The sequence below is a fragment of the Lathamus discolor genome, chromosome 8 (genome assembly GCF_037157495.1).
Source record: "Lathamus discolor isolate bLatDis1 chromosome 8, bLatDis1.hap1, whole genome shotgun sequence".
Classification (NCBI taxonomy): domain Eukaryota; kingdom Metazoa; phylum Chordata; class Aves; order Psittaciformes; family Psittacidae; genus Lathamus; species Lathamus discolor.
The window spans coordinates 13,055,865-13,068,381 of NC_088891.1; the positions used below are offsets into that span (position 1 = coordinate 13,055,865).

At 41.5% G+C, this 12,517-nt stretch overlaps 1 protein-coding gene across 1 annotated transcript; it reads right to left on the minus strand.

Moving 5' to 3' along the window:
- Positions 1-574: 574 nt before the first annotated feature.
- On the minus strand, positions 575-12,204 carry LYSMD2 (LysM domain containing 2). Its single transcript, XM_065688638.1, has 3 exons — positions 11,870-12,204; positions 6,909-7,246; positions 575-1,366 (listed from the first exon to the last, which is right to left on the minus strand). Exons 1-3 carry the CDS (start codon positions 12,065-12,067, stop codon positions 1,315-1,317), a joined length of 588 nt encoding a protein of 195 aa, XP_065544710.1. The 5' UTR covers positions 12,068-12,204; the 3' UTR covers positions 575-1,314.
- Positions 12,205-12,517: the final 313 nt, after the last annotated feature.

The window sequence follows — 12,517 nt, forward strand, 5'->3', positions numbered from 1 at the left end:
CTGAGATCCTGAAGGCTCCAGGGAAATAACAATTCCTGTCTAGCTTTGAGTTTTTATTCCTAGCTTTTGTAAATTAATGTAACTTTCTATATTGCTTCCAGCTTACCATATTGCAGGAAGCTTTTTGCTTTGGAAGCAACAAACTATGTAAATGAACTGGAACATAAAAACCAGCATCTGTCACAGTGGGGATACAGCAATTCTTTACTGACAAGAGTTTTGTGAAGGTTATTGAATACTTGAGAAAAAACTGTAGGATGCTTACCAAGAAGATGCTAGTACTTTAACTTGAAGGCAAAGAGTGAATACAGTCTGCCTTCTGTCTTCCTGAGCTTCAGGTGGGGTCCACCTGCAGGTTTGAATACTGGCATCTATTCTCAGAACACTGAAGTCTTACCCATGTGGTTCTTCTTAAGCATAATAAAGTTTTCTTGACTGCACAAGTAGATTAAATAGTTCTTACCGGCCTCATTTAGGAGGGTGAGCTTTACAGTGAAGGGCATTATTTGCCCTGAAGTTAACATTCAATAGCTCATGTGACAAATCATTCTTCACCAAAACCAGACTGACTTCATTATCAACAGACAAATCAGTATTTCTGTGTTTATTAAATTAAAACCACACAAAATATAACTGCACACAAGAACACACATCTTGTATTCCAATGCCATATCTCACAAAGAAAAATCTTTCTGGAGCTCTTCCCTTTTATTAGCAGAAATCCAATTTGCAAGCAGTTATTTAACCACGAAGGCTTTAACTACTCGCAACAAGTTGAATTCTCCTTTGTAGGAATACATCATAACCACACAGAGACACACACAGAATTCGGAGGCAAGTTCTGCAGCCCTGAAGTAAACAAAACTTCCACAACAAACTTGCCTGTATTTGCAGAATAAGTCAATTTCTACTACTTCCATAGTTTGTCACTTACAAGCAAACTTATTCAATATTTTTTAAATACTTAAAACAAATTTCACTTTAACAAGTATTTACAAAATCTTTACTGAAGATCAACATCCTGCATAAAGGTGACCTCAAGGATATATTGTTGCTACCATGCTACAGTTTGCACAGAAGGGGTATAAAGGCCATTGCTAGTTTTGGAAGGCTTAAACTCTTTGTTGATATAGCATAAGGACGTTAACCTATGGAAGGCAGAAGAGGTCATAATTTCAGTGCAAATACCCATTCATGATTTGTTTTAAGTACATCAAGATGATGAGTCCAAAAGACTTGGGTTTTGAACTATTGACCATTTAGTTCTTTAAGAACTGATTTCATGGGAAGCTTTCAGGCCATCACATCTGTCTTCTATTGATGATATGAAGAAGTTGCATAGGGGCCTTCCTCATTTTCCTCCTCTCTAAAAAGAAAATGATCATAGTCATCAAATCAGGAATATACCATGAACAGTAAAACTGTAATGCAAATACAGATACCCAGCTTCCCTAATGGATCAAAATAGGTCAGAGTGGCTCTGCTTAACAGGTATACTATTTGCAGTGTATTACTGTTCCTTATGCACCTCTGGAGTTCTTGTTTCAGGAACAGAATGCTGAAAATTAAAGCTGTGTAAGTTCAACAACATCAGAATGCACTTAAAGAGTCTAAGGAACTGACACTACAATGCCAAATCAATAAGAAATCCTTTAAAGGATAACAAAGTGCTGGACTTCAGAGTACCATTGCCTTCTTAGCTTAGTTATAGGCTTGTTTCAGCCTTTTGAATGACAGGGGGTACAGATGGACCAAATGAGGCAAGAACAGGAGCAGTCCATCTTAGTTGTAGCTGGATATGTGCCTTGATGCTGCAAGGATATTCCTTGAGGTTGGGCTTCTCGATGTATATACTTCCCATGCATTAATGTTGAGAATGATCACTTGGATTTTTTTCAGAGAAAAAAAGCTGCCCCCAAGTGCTGCTGTTAATGCAATGACTGCATAAACCAAAGTAGTGTTGCTATTAAAAAAGATCCTCGGGAAAAATCATCTGCCTACTGTTTACTTGACAATATTGCCTCTTAAAGTGGTTATGTAAACCTAGTGCTGTGCAGCATCCAGTACTAATTCGAGCATGCTATGTTCTCCAAAGATCATTTTCTACTACTGTAGCTTCAAAATTATGTTCCTGAGAGCCTATTCTTAAAGCTGCTGCCAATTTTAGTGTTTTGGTGAGAACAAAGACTTAAAAGAGCTGCCGCACTATGAGCTTCAAAGGATTTCCAGTCACTTTTAATACTCTATGTGCCTCCATACAAAAGTACAGTTATTGAAATAGTCTAATAATAAGGTAAAAAACCTGCATATTTCAACAGTATTCCAGCCTCAATAATTCAGACTTTTCCCTGTAACTTCTAAACGTGATTATTTATCTACAATTTAAATTTTCTATAACCTCCCCTGAACAGAATCTTGGGAAAGAATGCTAGAAACTAAGCAAGCAGATGTGCAACTTAAACTAATTTTCCCAGCCCTTCCCTGTTCTTGGCTAGTTCAGCAAACCTACCTTCTGAAGCCAAAGGCATGCTATTTTTGCCTTGAAACAATCTTGTAACAAAAAAGGGGGTGGGGGATATTGGATGAAACTGGTTGTTACTGCAGGGTTGTGTGGTTACAGTAGTACTGAGAATGGGTTTTAGCTTTTCTTACAAATACTACCTGATTACATTAGTGATGCTACAGAACCAGTACTAAGCATGATTCTTAAGATACAGATCTCTGTATGTTTAACTAGTAACCTTATGTCATCAAGTCTGCATTCAAAACTGCTGTAGAACACAACAGTTTGCAGATGCTGTTTGTAATACCTGGCATGACAGTAAAGTAAGGAAACAAACAATTTGTGTCTGGTTGAATAAGCACTAAAGCACTTATGTGTAAACTGTCTCAAGACAACACATTTTAAAACTTATGTTTTTAGAATTAAAGCCTATCAACATACCAAATTTTTAAGACTGGGCTGCAGGACTGTAAAAGACAACCATAACTACTTGGCTGAAGCTGAATATTTCAGAAAGCATATTCTGAAGCTAAGAGATAAACCCTTCTGGGGCAATGGGCTTCTAGCTACAAGTGTCCAGAACACAGTTGTAAATAGCAATCTCCTGCTAGTTTGTGAGGATGAAGGAGAACTTTTGTGTTTTCAGAGCTTACCCTGTCCAGTAGGGGAGAAACTTACCTTTTCACGCTGTACACTGAAAATTATTTTGTAGTTCTTAGTTTGTTATACCTGCCCTTTTAAGAGAATAAAAGGTCTCCCTTTCAATCAGCTTCCCAGAATTGGCTTTTCAGGCTTTCTTCTTGAAAGCCTTAATATAGTAATAACATCCATCATGACATAGCAACAGCCAAACACTGGACTGGAATTAGTCCAGTTGATCATGGTGGATAATAGGGATGAATATGGAGAACTGAATTACTGAAGTAGTGATGTTGTGTTAGCAGGTCTACAGACATCAAAGTAACAAAACAGCTAATCTGTGTTTCCACTTCCCTTAAGAAATGCACTTGGACTATGGGCTCTTGGTGACTGTCAGTAGAGGGCAGATGACTTGGGTTGCAGCTGCTTTTTGGGATCTCTTTATGTGGCAGGATGTAAAAAACATGTAGTATGTCCTTATGCTTGAACCTAAGTAAAGCAGTGACTGGCTGTAATGTGCAAAGCAAGTTTCTGACCAAGGCTCAGGCATGCTGTAGGTGTCAGTAAGGCGGGCAAGAACAGCTTGTAACTTCTGTCCCAGGCTGAAGTACTAGGCTGTGACAAAGTCTACAACACATTCCTGGCCATTACCTTGGTTTGGAGTAAATATTGCTACTGTGTATCTTCAGAACTGTACAGAGCATGTACCTGTCTGTTCTCATGGCTTAACAAGCAGCCAAGACTGACATGAAATAAAGTTACACAGTAGTGGCTGTAGCCCCTGGCTTGTGAGTGCCAATATGGCAGTGTGTGTATGTTTAATGACCAAATAATTTTATTCACTTCTAAGATGTTTAAAATAGCAAAGTGGTAAGTCACTGCAACACTCTCCTTCAGGCAAAGTGAAAGGAACAGCAGAGCATTACAATCCTTTGTAGTGCTGTCTCCTCCTGTTTACTGTTGCTGCTTTGCCTGTAAGTTACAGGATCTGAAAGACATCTACTGCAAGCTTTTGTGTCAGGCCATAAAAAAACACTAATAACCTCTTCTCTAAGGCCAACTGCACCTGAGTGGACAAGCAAACTTGAATTCTCACTTGAATGCTTCTAGAATACACAATTAAACAGGGCAGTAATCTGAGTTTATGAGCTAAAAGCTTTTGAAAGCCTGAAAGGATTCTCCACAGTCAGCCTCCTTTGATCTGCTTTCTTAGCTGATAACCAATGATGGTGAAAAAATACAAGCAGATTAAACTCAATTAGTTATCAGTTTCAAATTCTTTGACACCCTACTCTTTCCCAGATTCAGGTCAAGGAACTGAGATGACAGTACATGGTTCTTTTCTCATGCTGAATGTCAGTTACATGGGCTTGTACAACCAACAGTGGTTAGAGTGGCTCTACTCAATTAAAAGGTTTTCAAAATGAGTCACTGAAAGGCAATTGCAGAAATATGTGACCTGTCCCAGAAGCACAGTGTATGGCCCCAGTGTTCTAGTCTACCCTAAAAACTTAAGGACTTTACTTGCATTAGACAGCTCTACAAAGAGAAAACATTTACATTCACTTCCTGACAGACTATAAAGGGAGAAAATAAGGCAAGGATAACTTTTGTGAGCCATGACTGAAAGCTGGAGATGGTGGGGTGGAATGTGACATCATGAGAACCTTGAGACACAAAGGAGGCTTTTCTCTTTAGAATCTCTGGGTAACATCCTGCTCAGCAGACAGCCTGCAGCTCAGTACTTCTTGCTTCTTGTAGCATCATGACCAACAAAAATCTGTGCTCCATGCATAATTAACATAATTACCTGATAAATCTGAACAGGAGGTGGAAAAGTAACTTATACTCCTGTATCCATTACTCCTTGGGAGGAAATTTAATACCAGGCTCTCACTTCCCAAGTTGTAATTTGAGCAATATAGGAAATGGATATTAGTTGTAGCAGTGTACTGGCTGTGTGGTGTCACTGTCTGTATTGGCTCTGCTCATGGTGCAGCAAGGTCTAAGTGAATTTTCTTCTGTAAATTAGTATGTTCGTTTGAAGGGATGTTAAAATAATTGCCTTCCTCCAGCAGGGACTGCTGGCTCAATACCTACTCTAATGTGTTAGATACATGTCTAATGATCTGAGAGGCAGCAGCAGCACATTTTGATAGATAATCTATATTGTTTCAAATACAGTAATGCAACTGAATGAGTTTGAATAGAGAAGGATCTGAGTTCCAAAAACTGTTTTTCCTTTTTAATGTAATCGGTTTGAAAGAAAATAATTGCATATTAACAAGATGTGAAAGTGTTCCAGCCTGCCCTAATTAGACTAATTCTAAATCAGTGTCCTTCCGGCTTTGGTGAGCTGTATGTGGACTGCAATAGCTGATGAATTGCCTTAAGCTGTCTTACAGAATATTTCTCCAAAGAAAGCTTGTCCAATCGCTAAATGCAATATACTGCTCCCCTCAAATTTTTGACTACTGAATTAAGTTTTTAAGTTGCTGAAATAATCCCTTCACTTGTTAAACAAATTATGGGACTCAAGATTAATTCCTGAAAACTTAGTTTCTTTTTAACACTAAAAGTATATTGGTGCACTCAAAATCAGTATGTGAAGTGAACCAGGATGATGGAAGAAGTTTTGCATTAAACAAATTTGCAAAAGTGAAGTACGTATCTGCACGCACAACATCCCCCCAGCTCTTGAATAAGAGAAGTGATACCAGTCCCCTGCAGTCATACCTTTTTTGTCAGAAAATCACTGAATGGTTTGGGTTGAAAGGAACCTTAAAGCTTATCCAGTCCTAAACCCCTGCCATGGGCAGGGGCACCTTTCACTAGACCTGGCTGCTCAAAGCCCTGTCCATCCTGGCCTTGAACACTGCCAGGAACAGGGCAACCACAACTTCTCTGTGAGCCAGTGTCTTGCCACCCTCATAGTAAAGAATTTCTTCCTCATGTCTAATCCAAATACCCCCTTTCAGTTTAAAACCATTTCCCCCTTGAGAGAGGCCACCTTGGCATCACCCACTGAGAGGAAATTTCTGCAGAGAATACACAGGCAGACAACCAGCCCAAGAGAACAAGCTGAGGATATTTGTCCCAAGGACATGGGAAAACAAACACTACTGAAGTCCACTCTTGCTCTGAGTCTTTCCGTACTCTCCAAGGGATGTCTACACATGTGAGGGGATAATCACTGTGGCAGAAAGGTCAAAAAGTACTGCTTTTAATGAGTCAAGTGTACGGTAGCTCCTGGCTGTAGAAGAAATACTGAAGAAAAGTCTACATAGGTGGATCCGCAAAGGGAGGGAATGCATAGGCAAAGGAGATAGCTTAGTTGAGACTGCAACACGAAGAACAGCTACACAATTATTAGGCAGTCGGAACAGAAAAAAAATGTCATCATGCCTTGCTGTAGGGCAATCAGTTTCAACACAGGCCTTGGCTTGAGTATCTACTGAAAATTACTGGTTTGCTTATATACTTACATTGCAAGACATCTTGGGAGAATACTAGCCTTCTAGTTTTCATGGAATATTATTGCTATTCTATAAACAATGTGTTATAATGAAGCCATTATAACTGCCAGATAAAGGCATCTGTTTATGGTGTGCTCTGAATTTATCCGGTGCATGGTAATAGCATAGACTAGCTGTTGACAAACTATAACTACAAATGCTGTCTTGAGAGATCCACAAAGAGGGTTCAGCTCAGACTAAAAAACCTTTAGGATGAGGTTAAGAAGCTTAATACTACAAGTGGCATTTACCTGACATTGTCATCTTTTAGTTTCCTGGCTGCTTGTTTGGATAACTTAATCTGCAAGTCCAGTCTCTGTAGGAAATCTTTGGCAGATAGTTCTTCCGGTGCAGTGGGCTGATTGTCAGGCTCTTGAGGACTGGGAGAAGAACTACTTTCTTCCTGAACTGTCATTAGTCCTTCGTCACAAGAAGGGGAGATGGCAACAGTTTCATTCTCGGGAGACTCCAGTGAATTAAGTCCATTGAACAGTAATGGTTTCTCTGATATAACAGGAATATTCAGAGTTTTTCGCAGAAATATACAGTCATTAGTGAACAGTTTATTTGCCCTCTTTATTTGTTCCATCTGAAAAAGGTAAGAAAAAGAAGTTATCAGGTTTCAACAAAGTATGAAGTACTAACCCTCCAAAGCAAACAGTAACTTTTAGTTACAATAAATCTGTACTTTGTTTGCAGGAGCAGTGGCTTCAGTTAGCATCTTCTTGCATTCAAAGTGATTTCAAATTGCATGTCCAGTTTTACGGTACCTGAACACCCCACACGCCAGCTTCTTCCTTTTACGTAAACTCCAAAATATTGCACTTTAAAGTCTTGTGCTACCTAAAGATGCTTTTCTTGAACAGTCTTCCCACCTCTGTACAGGCTCACATGAACAACTTGCCAAAGAATAACATTCTACTGCAAAAGTGCTACTGATTTGGATTTATATTAGAGTAAGGCTCAGAACTGTTAATAGCTGCTCTAGGTGAGCTCTCTGGTAAAAAGCGTGCATAATACAAACAAGGGGTGATAAAGTTACCTTGCATGTTTGAGGACATACTAGTTTTGATCAAGTCTTGAATACAAGCCTAGTATTTCCCCCTCCCCCCCAGCTGATGTAACAAGACTTTGTATCAAGTCCTGATGATAAGTCAGTGAAAAGAAGGTGAGTCTCAAACACTTTGTAGTGCAGCTGCAGAGTAGTGACTGCATTTGTTCAGTAAAGTGCATGTACAGCATGATTAACAGCAGCCTCGTGTGTAATAATGCATGGTAACTGCTACCACATAACTGTTAAATTTTGCAGCTTTTACCCAAAGTACTACTTATAACCTACTGATCAGTACAAACTATCTCATGACAGAAGCAAGAAGATTTCATCTTTCTCAACATACTAATGCATAAAGCCCCACTTGTTCTATACTTAACCTGAGAAAAGCTATTATAAATTCCATTACTTTACAGGCAAATAAAAGCTCCCAGTAAACGTTTATACTATTTCACTACTAAGAATATTGTTTAAGTTCTTGTTCATCAGAATTTCCCTTCCAGAGTTTAACTTCCTATTTCTCAAGTGCAAGCTTTAAAAAAGCACAGAAATAAGTATCTGTTATGTGACTTTAAGCTTTAGTTGTAACCTGAACTCATTATTTCATTAGGAAAAATCCTAAGTGACATTGTTAGATAACTGGGTTAGTGTGCCTGTGTGCTGGTTAGCACATACTAACACAGGAAGCTGTCTAAAACCAAGGGGAAGCAGTGGAGATGCTAGTTTTTCTCCTCTGCAGATGTGAGACTGTGTGGCCAGCTTACAGAACTGCAATAAACTACTGTATGCAATGCAGACCTGTACTGTATGACTGGTAAGAGTATCTGCTGCAGTGCTATTATGGATCTGGTGTCATGTATGGATGCATTTGCTTGATTCCTGGAAGCCTGATGAAATCTTTCTCCCTAAAAACAAATAGGAGATTCTCTCTAGAAGGGCTAGGTATATGGGCAAGTAGTGGAAACAGTGCAGTAAATTTTACCAGTAAGCTATTTCTACTCATTACGTATCTGATAAATGGTGTTCTCTGCTTACAGACAACCCCAACCTGTTGATGCAGATGACTAAATGATGAAATTATTAGATTGAGTAATTCCTTTTGAAAAGTGAGTAACATCCAGAGCCAGATAGTAAGTTACTACAAGTAAGAGATGCTTAATACTACACCAGCTCCTGAAACTATTTTAGTTAGCCTTACACAGTACAGGGTGCAAGTTCTTTCCCAGGCTGAGGACCATATGAAAAGCAGAAAAGAAGCTTCACTTGACTTAGTAATGAGACCTATAATGGCCATCTGATGCTAGTGTAAATGTCAATTGTCAAAACTCAAAGTTGTCTGTCTTGATGGGTATCAAAAATGTTTAAAATGCTAACAGAAGCTTTTCTTTAAAAACACAACATGAAAGCTGAAAACTAAGATCTCTACTGCAGGGGAGTTGGAAGGTGATGCTTCAGTAGCTAATAAATAATGCACTGTACTGCTATTCTCTATCCTACTTCACTGTAACTCTACCTCTGATTATTTCTTCCTAAAATACCTCTTAAATATTACCTTGTGGCATTTGGAAGACTATGTACCTGTGCACTGTGTAATAATGAAATGGGAAGCACTTGGCTCTAAAAAGAACATCCCTCATCCTTGACCAGGTTACTTAGTATGTGTAGTACATACTCCTACAACTCAATATGACTCCACATGTTCATAGATGTATGGAAAGCAAGATTTAACAATAGTTGTTTTAGTGTTAGGACAACTGAGCTAATTTGATAGCTACAGATCTATAATAGTGAAATCATATGCTAAAGCCTTTGCTCTCAAAACTGAGGCTGCACCAATACATAAACTACTGCTCCTTCTACTGACAATGAAACATATGTCCTCTTTCTTCTCCCTTCAAAAGGGATACCTTTTGTATGATGGAAAACAGCACTCCAACTGAACCATAAATAATATTAATTCCCAGTGTTAACTTACCCAACAGTATTCAAAGGAAGATCTAATGAACACAAGCCATACAGGACTAATAGACAATACTTAGGGGAGAGAGGTGAAGAGCAGAGAATGAAGCCGAAGTACACTGATCTCTCTCCTCAACATGCTCAGGTTTTCCATTTTAAACTGCCTGTGCTGTGTCATGCCAAGGCAGGCACTGGACAGGATGTTTCTTGCTACAAACTAACTCCCATGGAGGAAAACCACAGGGGAAAACTTCTGAAAACACTAATACTGAAGGCAATGGCAGCTAGAGATAATGCTGATGTTTCCATTACAGCAACTCTTGCTTCTAGCCAAGTATATTGGATGCAGGAAGCACATGTAGAGTCTTTAGAAGTCAATCCTTGTCATTGTGTGAACACACAAGATTCTTCATTTTGCTAAAAGCAAATGTGTTTGCAAATATTCCCACCCCGGGCAGAAAGACTGTGGCTGATTTCACCTAACCTCGCATTGCTCTTGGCTAAATAGACATGAACTGCCCCTTTCTCAGTAAGTTTACAATGATGCAGCTCTAGTTTCTTAATCAGAATACTAGCAACATTAAAACAAATGAAATGATTTTAAAAAAATGCTTTTGTACTTTAAATGCATTATTAGCACAGCAAAAACTTACTAAACTTACACTGTGAGCAAAGTTTATAGTACTTTTTCAGACTGTACAGGTTTGATCTACAACTTCACTTTAGCAGAAAAGGAGTTGTAAAGTGTTTAGAAATGTCTTTTTATTTTCTAGAAAACTACTATTTTAGTAATCTGATTATATTTTCACTTATTGCAGTGAGCAAATACACTTCTGACTAGAGAACAATATAGCTAAAATAATTTAGGCCAGGGACTTTGCTCATTATGGAAAGCACTGCCAAAACCAAAACTTCAAACAAAGCCAGGGAGCAGCTCAGGTCACTTTGCTTTGCCACCACAGAGAAAGAAACTTTGCTTTAATGTGGACCGGTGTAAATCCAAAATGCCAGTAATCCTGTTGCCAACAAGATTTGGTCAAAAGTGGCTTAATCTTTAAGTGAAGAGAAATACTTTTAACCCTTTCCTCAACACAGGCTGAATGCTCTTGGAGTTCCTGGAAGGCTTTAGTAGTACATCTTGCACAACCAGAGAAGGAAAAGAAACCTATTTCAGTTGAAACCTATTAATTCAGGGCTGCACTTTTCCAGAAGGAGCACAACCGGGAGGTTGACTGTGACCAGCATATCATACTGTTAGACATGCTTATCAGCGCTTGGCCCCAAGTGACTGCATGTTGGGACTACCAAGGCTGTGTGTAGGTATGTCAGGTGGTGTTCACCGGGCCCCAAATAAACTGGAATGAAGGCAGGGTATGTGAGCTCTCTTCTGTGGGAAAAGGTAGTGTTGGGTTAGGCTGGCTGAGCCTGTTGGCCCTGCTGGCATACACCTTTCAATGTTTTCCACAGAAGGAAACTTTTCTTCTTTATAGGAAGAGAGCAGAGAAGCAGTGACACTTTCAAATTAGTTGTAAGTCAAGTCTAGGCTGGTAGACAGCAGATGACAATGGGAGAATTTTAGCTCTGAAGCTACTGGAAGAAATTCTTTATTCTTGTCACAGACTGTATGTGTCAATCTCAACATAATGATTCTTTTGGAGAGAAGTTTACACTGTTTTCTTTCTCATCTGAAGTGAATGTAGTGGTGAATTGTTATGTGAACACAGGTTTACTCAGTGGGAGCAAGTGCATCTCGCTTCCCTACGGAACACCAGCCAGTCCTGTGGACCCAGTGCTTGTCGGTCACAAGCCCATGCTGGAAAGGGCCCCATGCCCTGCCTTGGTCAGTGTGAGTGTCAGCCACTGACCATGAGAGCTGGGTGCTGACTTCTAGGCAGGTCATAAGATCCAGATGTCAGCATTTTAAATACTGAAACTAAACCTAGCACTGTATCCACAGTAAGAACTGAACTGTCTGCCTGCTGTGGCAGGAAATACTCTATGGGAAAACTTCATACTGTAATCCCTCGTCTGTTTTCTACTTCGTCTCTTCCCCTTTAGCTCCGTTACTCTCTGGGCCGAACAACTGTGCGCCGCTGTTACGAGAGCCAGCTGCCGCTACCGGCGCTGCAGCCCCCGGGGGTTGAGCCCCTCCCGGCTGGCCCCGCCGCCCTCCTGGCTCCGCGGGCTGGCAGCTCGCCTTACCGTGACGCCGTACTTGAGGGCGATGCCCTGCAGCGTGTCGCCGGCGCTGAGCCGGTGCTCCACGTAGCGCTCGGCCAGCGGCGCCGCCACGCTTGCCGTGCTGCCGTAGGAGCGGGCCTTGGTGCGGGCCAGCCGCTGCGACAGCTCGGCCTCCGACTCCGGCCCGCCCGGCGGCTCCTCCCGCAGCGACTCGGCCATGCTGCTGCCGCGCCTCAGCGACCGCGGCTCCGCGCCGGCTCGGCCGCGCTGGGCATGGCGCAGCTCCCCCTCAGGCACCGCCGACACGGAGGAGAGCTCGCCTCTGCTCGCGGCCGCCGGCAGCGGGAGAGGCGCATGCGCCGGGGCAGCGCGCATGTCCCCGGCGGCCCGGCGCCGCGTCTGCGCAGTGGCGGTGTGCGAGTGCGGTGGGAGCCGGTGGGCTCCGGGGAACCGGCAGCGGGGATGTGCGCTCATCTAGCACGGTCCTCGCCTTGGGACGGGGTCTGCCTGCAGGCCTGCAGGCCCTCAGTCCCTGCCCTCATCTGCCTCGCAGCCGGGGCCGGGGGCCCTTGTGTGGGGGTTGGGAGCACAGAGGGAAAGGCCGCAAACGTGGGAGTGTTGTGTGTGCGCGGGGACATAACTGGTGGTTTGCCCAGAAAGCGATGCGTG

What these genes read in the sequence shown, in the direction of transcription:
- LYSMD2 (XM_065688638.1), bottom strand. Translation starts at nt 12,067, where the DNA reads ATGGCCGAGTCGCTGCGGGAGGAGCCGCCGGGCGGGCCGGAGTCGGAG. An exon ending in CCCTCAAGTACGGCGTCACG is followed by an intron (nt 7,247 to 11,869) that starts GTAAGGCGAGCT and finishes TACCTTTTTCAG; the next exon opens with ATGGAACAAATAAAGAGGGC. An exon ending in CTAAAAGATGACAATGTCAG is followed by an intron (nt 1,367 to 6,908) that starts GTAAATGCCACT and finishes TTTTCTTTTTAG; the next exon opens with AGAGGAGGAAAATGAGGAAG.